General features: G+C 41.9%; 1 protein-coding gene across 1 annotated transcript in view; it reads left to right on the top strand.

Annotated features, from left to right (window-relative positions):
- Positions 1-15,531, top strand: part of Slc45a2 (solute carrier family 45 member 2) — a 41,064-nt gene that overhangs the window by 16,694 nt on the left and 8,839 nt on the right. The window contains exons 3-4 of the mRNA XM_004652518.2: positions 3,018-3,343; positions 14,766-14,909. Coding sequence (XP_004652575.2) covers positions 3,018-3,343; positions 14,766-14,909 — 470 coding nt within the window. The remainder of the gene's footprint in view (positions 1-3,017; positions 3,344-14,765; positions 14,910-15,531) is intronic.

Raw genomic sequence — 15,531 nt, forward strand, 5'->3', positions numbered from 1 at the left:
AATCCCTGGCTGGGAAAACAAGACCAGCTTCCTGTTTCCAGGGAAACCTAAGGTCACCTGGGTTACAGTCTGGGTCCTAGCTAGTGCCTCTGGGCCTTCGTGGCTCTAGAATAGAGGCTGAATTATGTAAAGTTGACCTTTTCCTCTCCCCACAAAATTGGTTAAAACAAAGAAAGAAAAAAATACAAAAAGTGGAAGCTTCCTGTGCTTTTGGATTTTTAGAACCTCTCTCTCTGACTTTGGACCCACCATGTCACCTTGGTATGGTGCTATAACTCTCTCTCTCTGTCTTTTTTTTTTTTTTTGAGGTAGGGTTTTACTCTGGTCCAGACTGACCTGGAATCCACTATGTAGTCTCAAACTGGCCTTGCTCGAACTCATGAAAGTCCCCCTACCTCTGCCTCCTGAGTGCTGGGATTAAAGGCGTGCACCACTACACCCAGCTTTATAGCTCTAAATAAAGCTTAAATTCTAAAATGTTATTTCATCCAACTGCTGCTCTTCTGCAGTTCTCTAGTTCTCTTTACATAGTGTGTATCTCTCTCTCTCTGTCTGATTAGCAAAAGGGGTAAAAAATGCCATATTAGATACAAACCTGGTTAACCTTAAGCAAGAAAAATAAAAACAGGGCTGGAGAGATAGCTTAGTGGTTAAGCGCTTGCCTGTGAAGCCTAAGGACCCCGGTTCAAGGCTCGGTTCCCCAGGTCCCACGTTAGCCAGATGCACAAGGGGGCGCACGCGTCTGGAGTTCGTTTGCAGAGGCTGGAAGCCCTGGTGCACCCATTCTCTCTCTCTCCCTCTATCTGTCTTTCTCTCTGTGTCTGTCGCTCTCAAATAAATAAATAAAAATTAAAAATATAAAAATAAAAAACAAAAACAAAAATTGTAATTCCTCTATATACTTTCAACTTCTGGAGTGTTCTGTTCTGTTTCCGCAGTGGAGCCCCCAGAGATCCTCAGGAGTACATAAGCATGAAAGACAGAGCTTATGTGTTGAATGACAATTTGGCAGTGATTGACTTATTTATAAAAGATAAATAACTTCAACAAAGGAAAGTGCAAGTTTGTCAAAGGGTCAATTTTTGGTCAAAATTTATCACTTGGGCCACACTGCATACTTTCAAGCCCTGAAGGACATTTAGCAATGTCTGGAAACATTTTCAATGATTAAAAAAAAAAAGTAAGGGTTACGTGAACCTGGTACCAGCACAAGGGTGAAGGCGATAGATACACAAAACACTCAACTCCTACCAAACCAGAGGTCCAGAGACACAGAGGCTTCCAAGACCTTACACTGGAGTAGACCTAAAATGGACCCAACATGGCTCAGGGAAATTTGCAGAAGAGGGGGCGGAAAGAATGTCAGAGTCACATGTTGGGGAATGATACACAGATGCTTTGCCTCTTACCCATAACCCATGGCTAACCCCACAATGCATGACTCACATTCCCCAGTGAAGAGGGTCCCTGCGGAGGGTGGTGGGAGGGGGGCAGACAGGGAGGAGGCTAAAGATGGTACCAATATGGCTGTATACACACTTTGTACATACTAATAAAAAAAAGCCAAAAAGGGGTGGGGGAAGCAGGATGGTGGCACACGTCTTTAATCCCAGCACTTGGGAGACAGAGATTGCTGTGAGTTCGAGGCCACCCTGAGACTACATAGTGAATTCCAGGTCAGCCTGGACTAGAGTGAGACCCTACCTCGAAAAATTTTTTAAAAAAAGTCAGGGGAACATGAATACATTCTTGTTGATTGATTGTTGCCTGGCTTCAAAGGTCTTCTAACACACTTTGTTAAGCAAACAAAACCACTGCCTAATTATGACCATGACCCTCAACTCTTCCCTCTGAATGACTAGGAGTGTGGCTGCCTTTGTCTCAGATCCAAGACATTTCATGAAATTGGTTATTTATCTGTTTATGTATATGCTCATTATCCACGATTAGATGATACATTCTTTGTAGTTAGAGAACGTAGCTCTTCATTACATCCCACTGATCATGATTTTCCAAAATCCTACAGTAAATCTCTTCAGCTCTTGGAGAATGAAAATGACACCTTGGTTTTCGAATTCAGTGATTAGACAGTTGATTATCTATAGTTTCTATCTATGTTAAACTGTGATGGACTACAATGTGAAGTCCATTCCTCCAATCTAGACAGATTAAGATTCATCCAAGCTTGTGCTTTTTTATTTCTTTTTTCAAGGTAGGGCCTGGAATTCACTACGAAGTCTTAGGTTGACCTCTATCTCACAGCGATCCTGCTACCTGGCTCTCCTGGGTACTGGGATCAAAGGTGTGCGCCACCACACCTGGTTTAAGCTTGTATTCTTGATTTGTGTCATCTTAAGAGCTTTAATAATAGACAAATATCCATCAGATAATTTATTCTTATTGTTGCAAGAAATTGACTTGACTTACGATGCTTTTTAGGTCAAGTATTTAAGTTTTAAAACACAGAATAGAGAGTGTAGTTTGGAAAGATCATAGCATTTCTTTTTTTGTTTCAACATTTTCTTAAACTGGGAACTTTAGTAGACTATACATTGGTCATATCCTCACCAGGCTGTATCTATAATTTTGCCCCCTCTTCTCTCTCCCCTTCCACTGAAGACCACAGCATTGCTGGTGGTGCAGCACTTGCCATATGTCTGCCATTCTCCTGATCTGCAGTCAGACACACCACCATTGACATCATGAGGTCACGTGTCTGCCACTATCTGGAACATCTTAATTTTCAAACCATGACCTTAGTAGTAGGTTACTCTTCTATTACTACTCCGTTAGAGGTGAGGAAGCCCAAGGTCACAGCAAATAAATGCTAGAACTGAACTTGAACCTCCACTGCCAGGCTACAGATGTCCTAGCTTCTGGCTTTATTACCTCTTACAGCCAGGCTGTCCCTGCTGTCCCTGGGGGGGGGTTTGTCTACTGAAGGGGAGGGCCTATTTGAGATGGAAAACGGAGGCGAATTGCTAAATATCCTAATGCGTCTTGTTCTTGCTTTTCAGGTTTTGGAGGTGCCCTGGGTTACCTTTTAGGTGCCATAGACTGGGCCCATCTGGAGCTGGGACGAGTTCTGGGCACTGAATTCCAGGTCATGTTTTTCTTCTCTGCCTTGGTGCTCATTGTGTGTTTTATTATCCACCTGTGCAGTATCCCCGAAGCGCCACTTAGATATGTTCCAAAAGACATCTCCCCACAGCAAGCCCCCCAGGACCCTTCACTGTCGTCAGATGGGATGTACCACTATGGTTCTATTGAGAAAGTTAAAAATGGTTATGTAAACCAAGAGCTGGCAATGGAAGGAGAAAAACACCAAAGGTCTGCTGAACAGGTAAAGATCCAAAATTTTCTTTTGTTCCTTGAGGAAAACATTCTTGCTTTTTCTTTTCCTTATTCTTAAAAAAAAGAAATCAGTTTGTTTGCTTTTTTGATGTGAAGAACTTTGTGAAGTCTGTTAAATGAATTTTTAAAACCCCAATAGCTATTATCCCTTGGAATGAAAACTTTGTATCTCAAAAAAGCATGTATTTTTCTTTGATCTTCTTATCTCATACTCCTTTCAGAGATTCAAACTAGGGAAGGTGACAACTGTAAAACGTTAGACACTATGAGAACCCTGGAGGCACCTTCAGGCCAGAGGAAGTATTATCTTAGATTAGGATTATAAATTATGTCTTTGTTCCTCCAAATGCTGTGTTCTTGGGTTAATGACTGGGCTAGACATGCATATTTTGCGTTATAATGACTTCACTGGCTATTCCTTTTAGTTCATTTTTATTAAGCTGGGCAATAGATCCATTTGCTTCAATTTAAAAAGAATCATTTAGCCAAATATCAGAGAAATTGGTCCAGGTTTAGAAGAAATGGTCAGATTAGAATTATGTTGAGACCAAAATAGAAGCTACAAATCCATGGGACTGTTAGTTACGTCAGCTACATTTCCAAAGCTCAGAAGCCATAAGGAGCTGGTAGCTGCTGCAGGAAGAGAACCTTTCCACGGCTGTAAAAAGCTCTACTGGACCACGCAGATCCAAGGGCTACATCCTGAGAGCTGAGCTCCAATGAATGAGCACAAAGAACCAGTTCATTAGCATAGACATAGGATAGCATTCAAATCTTGATTCCTGTACCTGGCTGGTCTGTGTTATTCACTCAGTAAGTTACTCACATGCAGTGGCTGTCAGAGAGCCTAAAGATGAAGAGTATGTATGTCCTAATTCTAGCTCTACCACCTTTTGAAGATAGAGGGAGAGAGAGGGAATGGGCGCACCAGGGCTTCCAGCCTCTGCAAACGAACTCCAGACGCGTGCGCCCCCTTGTGCATCTGGCTAATGTGGGACATTGGGTGTTTATATTCCTGTAAAATGAGCAAATAATTCTGTTTTCAGTGGCATTGTGCATTTACCTGAGATAATCCTTGAAAAGTCACATAGGGTGGTTCCCACTACATAGTAAAGAGAAAGAAAACTTTAGCCATTGTTATTATGAACCTTCCAGAAAGTGCTATAAGCACAAACAGGGAAAAAGATCTAGACTAATAACTTACAAAGAAGCTCAGTGAACCTCAGCCCTCTCTTAGCTCAGCTTTTCTTGTTGGGTTGGTCAATTTCCAAAAATTATTGTAATGTTAAACTAGTATAAAGGTATAAATGTATTTTGAAAATATTTTATTTATTTATTTGTTAGAGAAAGAGAGACAGATTGAGTGATTATGGGATCACTAGGGCCTCCTGCCACTGTGAACAAATTTCGGACACATGCACACATTGTCCATCTGGATTTACATGGGTACTGGGGAATCAAACTCAAGCAATCAGCCTTTACAAGCAAGCACCTTTGACGAGCCATCTCTCCAGCCTTAAATGTATCTTTTAAAAATCAGTTTATTTATATATATAGTGTGCCAAACACTGGCATGGGGAAACTGGCTATAATACCCATAAGCCTGCCTCCAACAATACACTGCTTCCAGGAGGCTTTAATTCCCAAATCTCTATCAGCTGGGAACTTAGCATTCAGAACACCGAAGTTTATGTGGGACACCTGAATCAAACTGCCACATCTACCAAAACTAAATCATGAAGAGATAGAAAATGTAAGCAACATTTAAGTTAACTGAATCACCAATAAAAAATATACCTATCTGGTTGGAGAGATGGCTTAGTGGTTAAGCGCTTGCCTGTGAAGCCTAAGGACCCCAGTTTGAGGATCCATTCCCCAGGACCCATGTTAGCCAGATTCACAAGGGGGCGTAAGTGTCTGGAGTTCGTTTGCAGGGGCTGGAGGCCATGGCACGCCAATTCTCTCTCTCTCTTTCTCTCTCCCTCTTTCTCTGTGTGTCACTTTCAAATAAATAAACAAAAAATTATTTAAAAATACACCTATCTAATAAAAACTAGGATGTGATAGGCTTCAGTGGAGAATCCTATAAAACATTGTAAAGTACTATCAGTTGTTTTCACACTCTTTAAAAAAAAATCAAAGATGATAGAAAACCTCTAAAATCATTTATGAGACCATAAATGTAGCAATCCCTGTCAAAGTGCCAATGATATTTTTCAATAAAACAGAAAATAATTCTAAAATCCACATAAAATCACAGGGATCTGAGATACCCACAGTCATTTTGAGTAAAAAAGTAACAAACCTAGAGCTATCTTGCTACTCTAATATAAAGTATAGTAATTAATAAATAGATAATAGCATTAAAAACCAGAACGTTGAAAATCAATTCAGTAGAAATCCCAGACATTGGACCTCAGGTTTGATCTTTGGCAAAGATGCTAAAACTCACAACAGAGAAAAGACACCCTTTTCAATGCATAGTACTAGGGAAAAAAGAAACAAACCTATGTATCTTTCTGAGGATAAATGATATTAGATCCTCATCTCATACCATCTAAAAATCCAAGTGAAAGGGATTGAAAACACAAATGTAAGATATGAAGCTATGAAACTACAGGAAGCAAACATGGAGAGAAAGCTCCATGATCTGAGTCTGAGCAGAGAGATGTTGGGTCAGTTGTTACTCCAGAGTACACACCGTCAACAGGGACAGACAAATGAGATTGCATGAAGCTGAGAGGTTTCTTTTACTTAAAAAAATTTTTATTAACAAGTTCCATGATTATAAAAAATACCCCATAGCAATACCCTCCCTCCACCTCCTTTCCCCTTTGAAACTCCATTCTCCATCATACCCCCTCCCATCTCAATCAGTCTGAGAGGTTTCTTATGACGAAGGCAGAGGGATTGATATCCAAAAGGAACTAAGCTCAGTATCTAGAAAACAAGCAATACAATTAGAGCAGGAACAAACAACCCAAGACACATTTCTCAATACGCGTGTCTAACAAGTATATAAAATTCTCAGCATCACCAATATTAGGGAAATTCAAAGTAGAGCCACAATGATATATCTCTCCACACACATTAGAGTGACTATTGTTAAAAAGATGATAAGTGGTTGATAGAATGTGAAGAAAGGGAAGTTCTTATGTATTCCTGAGGGTAATGAAACTTGACACTTCCATTATGGAAAACATTATAGCAGTTCCTCAAAACTTAAGGATAGTACTACCATGTAATCCAGCAACCCAGTGATATGAAATCAGTTTGTCAAAGAGATATTTACACTCCTATGTTTATTGCAGGACAGTTCCCAGTAGCCAAGGCATGAAATCAACCTAGTGCTCATCAATGCAACATTGGATGGAGTAGAAAATCCTGCCACATGTAACATCATAGATGAATCTTGAGGGCATTGTGTTAAGTGAAATAAGCAAGGGACAGAATGACAGCTGCTGCATAATCTCATTTTTATGTGGAATGCAGAATGTCAACCTCATAGGTATAAAAAGTGAATGGTGGTTACCAGAGGTTGGGAAAAAGAAATCGTAAAGAGTTACTGGTCAAAGAACACAAAGTTTTGGTTGGATAGAAGTTAATAAGTTCAATGGAGCTATCATATAGTTAATAAAACTATATTGAATACTTACAGATGACTGAGAAATTTAAAATGTTCCCACCACAAAAGTAATATGAGGACTGGAGAGATGGCTTAGCAGTTAAGGAGGTTGCTTGAAAAGCCTAAGGGTTGATTCCCTAGTACCCACATAAGCCAGATACAGAATGTGGTGCATGTGACTGGAGTTCATTTGCAGTGGCTGAAGGCCTTGGTACACCCATTCTCTCTCTCTCTCTATTTGTTTCTTTCCCTCTTTTTAAAAACATAAATAAGGGCTGGAGAGATGGCTTAGCGGTTAAGCGCTTGCCTGTGAAGCCTAAGGACCCCGGTTCGAGGCTCGATTCCCCAGGTCCCACGTTAGCCAGCTGCACAAGGGGGCGCACGCGTCTGGAGTTCGTTTGCAGAGGCTGGAAGCCCTGGCGCGCTCATTCTCTCTCTCTCCCTCTATCTGTCTTTCTCTCTGTGTCTGTCGCTCTCAAATAAATAAATTAAAAATAACATAAATAAGTAAATAAATAAAATGTTTTTAAAAAGTAATATGAAATTAAAATATGTTAGCTATCTTGACTTAGTTACCCTGCAATGTATACCTATACCAAACTATGCAGAAAAGAGGGCTGGGAGATGACTCAGGGTTTCAGAGCTCCTGTTGTGAAAGCATGAGTGCCTGAGAGGGCCTGAGACTGCTTGGGTTGGTACCCAGCACCCACATAAACAACTGAGCATGCCCCTAACCACAGACCTGTGGGGACCAAAGATGATAAAAAGATTCTGTCTCAAGGAACTAGACAAATAAATAATGAAGTACAACCAAGGTTCTCTTGTAGTTTTCACAAGTATGTGGACACACATCTGTACACACAAGTGCCTGCACCACCCATATCACATTGCAACACTGCACACACCTGAAAAAAGTTGCAGAAACATTTTTGCTTTTCTCCAGTATATGCTATTTGCTTTTCAAAGACTTTATTTTATTTATAATACATATATATATATACAAAGAGAGAAAGAGAGAGAATTGGCACACCAGGGCAATTGAACTCCAGATGCATGTGCCATCTTATGTGCATGTGAGAGCTCGTGTGCAAGCATCTCCTTGTGTGTCTGGCTTGCATAGGTTCTGGGGAGCTGAACCTGGGTCGTTAGGCTTCTCAGGCAAGTGCCTTAACCACTAAGCCATCTCTCCAGCCTTGCTCTCTCTCTCTCTCTTTGATAACAGCTATTCCAGTGGGTATGAGGTGATATCTGATTGTGGTTGCACTTTGCATTTCCCTAAAACACTAAAATGTGTGTAATTTTCAGTTGTCAAGTAAAACAGAGAAAGAATCGAAAGGAGAGTCAAGTAAGTAGCTGCGAAGCTCAGGTAGACTGTGGCCAGGAGAGAACTAGGTAATACGGATGCTAGGTAAATCCTTTGAACTGCCTGTTGGGAGGAACAGTGAGTGAAAGGTTTATGGCATCCACCCATTGAGGGCATTTACGCTGTGGAAGACAAGGGGCAAAGTGGTTAGGGTAAAAATCCATCAGAAATCTGGGGTAGGCAGTCAGTATAATAAAGGCAAAATTTCTAGGGATAATCAACAATGCTGGCTAATATGTGCTGCTAATATTTCAGAAGCATCAAATCAAAGTCTTAATTATGGATGGATCCCACCTAAATTAAGGTATGGAAGTACAAATCACTCTGGTTAAAAAAAAAAAAAAAAAGACACAGGGCTGGAGAGATGGCTTAGTGGTTTTCAGGAGCTCTCCAGGTCCCACGTAGCCAGACACACAGTGGCACAGGCACTCAATGTCACACACGCATTGTAAGGCGGTGCACGCATCTGGAGTTCTTTTGCAGCAGGCTGAAGGTCCTGGTGCACCCATTCTCTCTCTGCCTCTTTCTCTCTCTCTCAAAAATGAAATTAAACACAAATTCTAAAAGCATGTATAAATTCACTTCTCTTTCTTGTAATGGTCCAAATGAACAGTGGTAGGATGATCTAATGATCCCACGGGGCTTCCGTACCTCTTCTGTTTTGTTGCTGTGCACTTTGAGCAGGTAGCTTTCGTTTTCAGGTTTACAATGGCTGGTCCATTCATCACTGTCAGGTCTGTATGTCTTCCAGCAGAAAAGAAGAAAGGGAAAGAAAGACACGTTTCCCTTCTGGACACAACTCAAATAGCAAATGTCACTTTTGCTTACCTATTTAAACAGTTGGCCAGATCATAGTCAGGTAATGTAGGTATAAGTAGGTATAAATCGGAAATGTTGCCAAGAGTGCGAAGTCATCCACCCAACTGAAACCTCGCTTCCTTACACAAGAAAAGGTGACCAGGTAGTGGGTGTCTGTGGTGGTTTGACTCAGGCGTCTCCCATAAACTTAGGTGTTCTGAATGCTAGGTTCCCAGCTGATAGAGAGTTGGGAATTAACACTTCCTGGAGGCAGTGTATTGTTGGGGGCAGGTTTTTGAGAAATATAGCCAGTTTTCCCTTGGCAGTGTTTGGCACACTCTCCTGTTGCTGTGGTCCACCTGATGTTGGCCAGGGGGTGATGTCCACCTTCTGCTCATGCCATAGTTTCCCTGCCATCATGGAGCTTCCCCTCGAGCCTGTAAGCCAAAAGAAACCTATTTTTCCCACAAGCTGCTCTTGGTTGAGTGGTTTCTACCAGCAATGCGAACCTGATGGCAACGGTTCCCATTGTTAGTTGCTGGCAGTGTGGTGGTGGTGCCTTAAACCAGTGTGCCCATATCTAGTATCTCATCCTGGGAGTGGTACCTTTACCCACTGAGCCCAGGTTCTTCATCTTTAAATTGAAGGTAACTACTGTTTTTTTTTTTGTTTTTTTTTTTTTTGTTTTTTTGTAGAGTAGTTTTCTAAGACCTAAACATAATATTGAAGGCGAAAACACCCATGTTAGTGATTTACAAAGAGCAGTTGTTACATATATAAATCTACTTTATGTTTATTTATTTATTTATGAGAGAGAGAGAGAGAACGGTCATACCAGGGCTTCTAACCACTGCAAATGAACTCCAGACACATATGCCACCATGTGCATCTGGCTTACATGGGACCTAAAGAATGAAACCGGGGTCCTTGGGCTTCTCAGGCATGCAGCTTAGCCATCTCTCCAGCCCTGCTTTCTGTTTTAAAGCATCACAAATACAGTAGTAAAATCTAGGGCATGATGGCTTTGGGGAATGTGTTTTTAAGAAAATATTTAGATAAATATAGTTACTGATTCTTTTGAAATGAATGGTTTTATTTTCCTCAGGCATTCCCTGCCTTGGCCTGCTGACTCCAGGGCTCTTCCTCTTAACTTGTATATTCTAATATTCAATATGCCATAATCACTAGTGAGAGCTTTTAAAATTTTTTAAAAATATTTTATTTATTTATCTATCTATTTATTTATTTATTTGAGAGAGAGAGAGGAAGAGGCAGAAAGAAAGAGAGAATGGGCATACCAGGGCCTCCAGCCACAGCTAATGAACTAAAGACACATGCGCCCCCTTGTGCATCTGGCTAACGTGGGTCCTGGGGAATTGAACCAGAGTCCTTAGGCTTCACAGGCCAATGCCTTAACCTCTAAGATATTTCCCCAGCCCTGGAGCTTTTTTTTTTTTTTTTTTTTTTAAACCTCCTATGCCTGTTTGCTGACTTGTCTTCTGGTCTTTGCCATCTGATGGCAAGGAATGTCTTGGCAGAAGCATCCTACCCTTGTTATTTACCTCAGTGCCTGGCATTTTGAAAAAAAAAAAGACCACCGATTCTCCATTAATTATTTGTAGAGCAAAAATGGTTGTGTGCAATACGTCTCTCACTGGAATTTGGGTAAGCAATAAGAATGACAGAATGTGGACTGGAGAGATGGCTTAGTGGTTAAGCGTTTGCCTGTGAAGCCTAAGGACCCCGGTTCGAGGCTCGGTTCCCCAGGTCCCACGTTAGCCAGATGCACAAGGGGGCGCACGCGTCTGGAATTCATTAGCTATGGCTGGAGGCCCTGGTCCATTCTCTCTCTCTCTCTGCCTCTTTCTCTCTCTGTCTGTCTGTTGCTGTCAAATAAATAAGTACAAATTAAAAAAAAATAGGTGGAAGGAATAAGTTCAAGAGATTTCTTGTATAACATGGTCACTACACTTAGTTTGTAGTTAGTGCATTATATGCTGGAAAATTCTAAGAGACTAGACTTTAACTGTCCTCACAGATAAATTATAAATGTGAGAAGTAATGTATGTATACATATTTTAAAACATCATGTAGGGAGAAATGGCTTAGCAGTTAAGGCACTTGCCTGTGAAGTGTAAGGCCCAGGTTTCACTCCTTAGAACCCACGTAAGCCAGATGCATATGGTGGCACAGGCATCTGGAGTTCTTTTTATTCTTTTTTAAAAAAGTTTTTATTAACATTTTCCATGATTATAAAAAAATATCCCATGGGAATTCCCTCCCTCCCCACCCCCACACTTTGGAGTTCTTTTGCAGCAGCTAAAGGCCCTGACTTGCCCATTCTCTCCCTCCATTCCCCACTTTCATAAACAAATAAATAATCTACAAAACATGATGTGGCATGTATGACTTTCGTCACTCAGAAAAAGAGTAAAAGGTAAAAAAAAAGTGCAACAAACTTTAGTAGTATGTGTCACATATACAAGAAGATACAGGCTCCCCAAACCTATTATTTTATTTAAGAAAAAAGCGAGCCGGGCGTGGTGGCGCACGCCTTTAATCCCAGCACTCGGGAGGCAGAGGTAGGAGGATCGCTGTGAGTTCGAGGCCACCCTGAGACTACATAGTGAATTCCATGTCAGCCTGAGCCAGAGTGAGACTCTACCTCAAAAAACCAAAAAAAAAAAAAAGAAAGAAAAAAGCGAGAACATGAAGCTTGGGAGATGTCTCAATGGATGGAGACTACCTAAGGTTGGACCCCCGAGCCTACGTAAGGAGCACTAGCATCCTTAATGCCAGCATGCCCCCCGTGAGAAGGTAGGTGGAGACCTGAGAATACTCTCAGAAGCCTGCCAGCCAGCTGGCTTGTAGAATGTAGTGGCAAACCAGGTAGAAAGTGAGAGCTGGCATGCGAGCTTGTCCACGTGCATGCCTGCCCTTGCCCACATACAAATGTGCACACATAACACATACTTACACACTTACAAAGAGTTTTAAAATAGAATTAAAAGCAAAAAAAAAATGTCTTAGGCTCAGATTGAAGCATATAGCACTTCCCTTTCAAATGTATGACTTGGAACATCTCCAAAAGTAGGGTGGATGTGCAGCTTGATAACTGGGGTTTTTTATTTGAGAGTGACAGATAGAGAAGGGGGGGAGAGAATGGGTGCTCCAGGGCCTCTAGTCACTGCAAATGAACTCCAGATGTATGTGCCACCTTGTGTATCTGGCTTAAGTAGGTCCTGGGGAATCAAGTCTCGAACTGGGGTCCTTAGGCTTCACAGGCAAGCGATTAACCGCTAAGCCATCTCTCCAGCCCTCCCTTTTTTTTTAATGGAAAAAGGCCTGAATTATTTCAGGGTACCAGCTGGATTCCATAAATTCTATCTCCTGTTCCTTCACAACAAAATCTGTGTGTTTAAATACTTGGATAGCACTCTCCTTTTGAGAATACTTTTGTGGAATTCTCTTCCCCTGACAATTCTGAGACTTGATCTCATATTAAACCCATCACCTTCCAGTTTGCAGCTGGTGGTGGCATAGAGTCTCTGCAGTAAAATGACTCCCAGGGGATCGGGGCCATTGGAAGGGCTTTTCCAAGGGAACTGATGAGCCAGGAGTGCGATGCCAGCTTGGTTTTCATTCTGAGTTAAAACACTGAAAGCGGCACTGAATATTTCTATTTCCAGATCTTACAGAAACACTAAGCATAATTAAAATGTTCATATTCATTTTTGAAAAGTAGGAGAAGTTAGGTTAACAATGTATGCAGGCTGAAAACTATGAATACGGCAGAAGCATGAATTCATGAGTGGAAAACGGCAGAATGCACATTGGTTTTCTCGGGTGTGCAGCTTTGGGTAGGGGGATGTGACGGCGGCGGGAAGACAAGGCACTTGACCTGAAGCACCCCATCAGGAAAATGCAGGAGTTTGCACTGCATTAGCTACTGTCATCATTTATTTTGCCAGGTGCCATTTTGGGCATGTATAAATTCATTTTTTCTAATTGCAAGGGAATGTCTTTTTTATTTTATTTAAAAAATTATTTTTTACTTATGATTAAGGAAATAAACTAGTATAGTCATGATCAGTGGGTTAAATACTGCCAGACCAATGAAGTTAGCTGGACATGACGGTGCACACCTGTAATCTCTGCACTTGGGAAGTGGAGGTAGAAAGATCAAGAGTTCAAAGTCAGCTTCTGAGTAAATTCAACACCAGCCTGGAGTATAGGAGACCCTGCCTCAAAACAAAACCATGACCAATCTTGCTGAAGTTGAAACATAACAACAAGCCTAAGATGGGTGAATCTAATTTTTACTATAAAAAAATGTAAAAAACCTTAATTGTATACGATTGTTATAAAACAATATGCTATATAGTTAAAATAGAAAAAAATACTAGGAAACTAATAAATATACCAGGTAGGTCTCAATTTCATTGTCAAGATTTAGAATCAATAAAAAGCTAATAAGAAGGATGCATCACCCTACCTCAGCTGATGTTTACATTTTCAGTGTCCTGAGAGCAGCCGACTGCTTAATATTCTAATATTTCTTTCTTTTGTTAGATGGCAGGATGTTAAAGGCTGTTACGCTCTTTGTATTTTAACACTTGCATCAATAGTTTAAAGTTTTAAATTCTCTCAAGCTTACTAAAACAAAAAAATTATTTTGCCATCTCGCGTTAAGATCATCTCAGTCTAAATGATTTGTTTTAAGATCCTAAGGGACAGTCATAGAGTCTTTCCTATGCCCCCTTCTATTTCCAAAGCCCACAAGTTCCATGCTTTAAATCACTTCTCCTGCTTCCAACAGGAGAAAACTCTCTGCTTCCCAAGGGCTTGTGTGATTCTCCCAGATCACCGAGGTCATTCCACTAACTAGTAACCTTCACTGTATCTTCCATATCCCTTTGCCACATGACAGACCATAACCGTGCATAATTAAGGGACAGAGTTAATGAACTCCAGCTTGAATTTGGCTCACCATGGTTAAAGGACTATAATCCAGAGCCAGCTTAGATCTGAGCACTGCCCTCCTGGCCAGTCCCATTCCAAGACAGAGTGTTGCATGGCATGTCTCTGATGTCTTCTGAAGCTAGCAGCCATTTCTTTCTTTCTTTCTTTCTTTCTTTCTTTCTTTCTTTCTTTCTTTCTTTCTTTCTTTCTTTCTTTCTCTCTCTCTTTCTCTCTCTCTCTCTCTCTCTCTCTCTCTCTCTTTCTTTCTTTCTTTCTTCTTTTCAAGGTAGAGGTTTTTACTCTAGCCCAGGCTGACCTGGAACTCACTATGTAGTCTCAGGGTGGCTTCGAACTCATGGTGATCCTCCTACCTCTGCCTCCCAAGTGCTGGGATTAAAGGCGTGCGCCACCACACCCTGCTCCTAGCAGCCATTTGTAACCTCTTTGCTCTTAGGTCACAAAAGGCCCCGGGGAACCGCTGAACAGTGACTTACTCTTAACAGGATACTATGAGCCTCTTTTATTGAAGTCTGTGAGGTGTCACCTGTATGTTTATGCCATGTGATGGACAGGTGACAGCGATGTCGTGAGGCTGCTGCTCTGGCTCCTCCAGCTGGCTGGGCGTCTGACTGACGGTTATGCCTGTGTCATGGTTTGTTCCAGACTCAGAGGACAATGACCATGAGGTCTCTGCTGAGGGCACTGGTGAACATGCCTCCCCACTACCGCTGTCTCTGCGTCAGCCACCTCTTCGGATGGACTGCCTTCCTATCCAACATGCTCTTCTTCACAGATTTCATGGGCCAGGTATGAGCTTGTCTGTGTGTTCTCCCTGGCCCATGCACTGACCCCTCAATCAGTGCACGTGAGTTTTGGGGCTGTCCTCTGGAATGGGTACAGAAAGGGTATAGGAAAGGGCACCTTTAAGAAGCTGGCTTCCCGACAAGTTCTAGGAGCAAGCCTCTACACCTTGTGAGGTTGGGAGACACTATGAACCCTGCCAGCACTTGACCAGATGCAGCAAAGAGAAGAAAACAGAGGTGCAGCCGTAGTGGCCATGGCAGGCTGCATGAACGAGGCCCCGAATGACCTGGGGTGACTCACAGTTTCAGAGAGGTCAAGCAGGGGGCCGAAAACATTCCGGGTGGGAGTAGGAATGGCATCTCCAGAGGTGAGTCGGAAGTAAGTTGGCTGTATCAGAGAATGTGTGGGAGAATTGCCCAGGCTGGAAGGGGCCAGATGTTGGAGGGGAGGAGGGGCATTAAAGGCTCCGAGGGATAGTGTTTACACATTAGACTTCCTAAAGGTCTCCGAAGGAGGCCTGAGAGATGAAAGGAGCAATTTCGTGAGCAAATGAGCTGTGCCCTAGGAAAAGCCCGTTCTCCCCAAGAATGGAGAAACACTGGGAAGGCTCCTCACCACACTTCAT

This window comes from Jaculus jaculus, chromosome 13 (assembly GCF_020740685.1).
Source record: "Jaculus jaculus isolate mJacJac1 chromosome 13, mJacJac1.mat.Y.cur, whole genome shotgun sequence".
Taxonomy (NCBI): Eukaryota; Metazoa; Chordata; class Mammalia; order Rodentia; family Dipodidae; genus Jaculus; species Jaculus jaculus.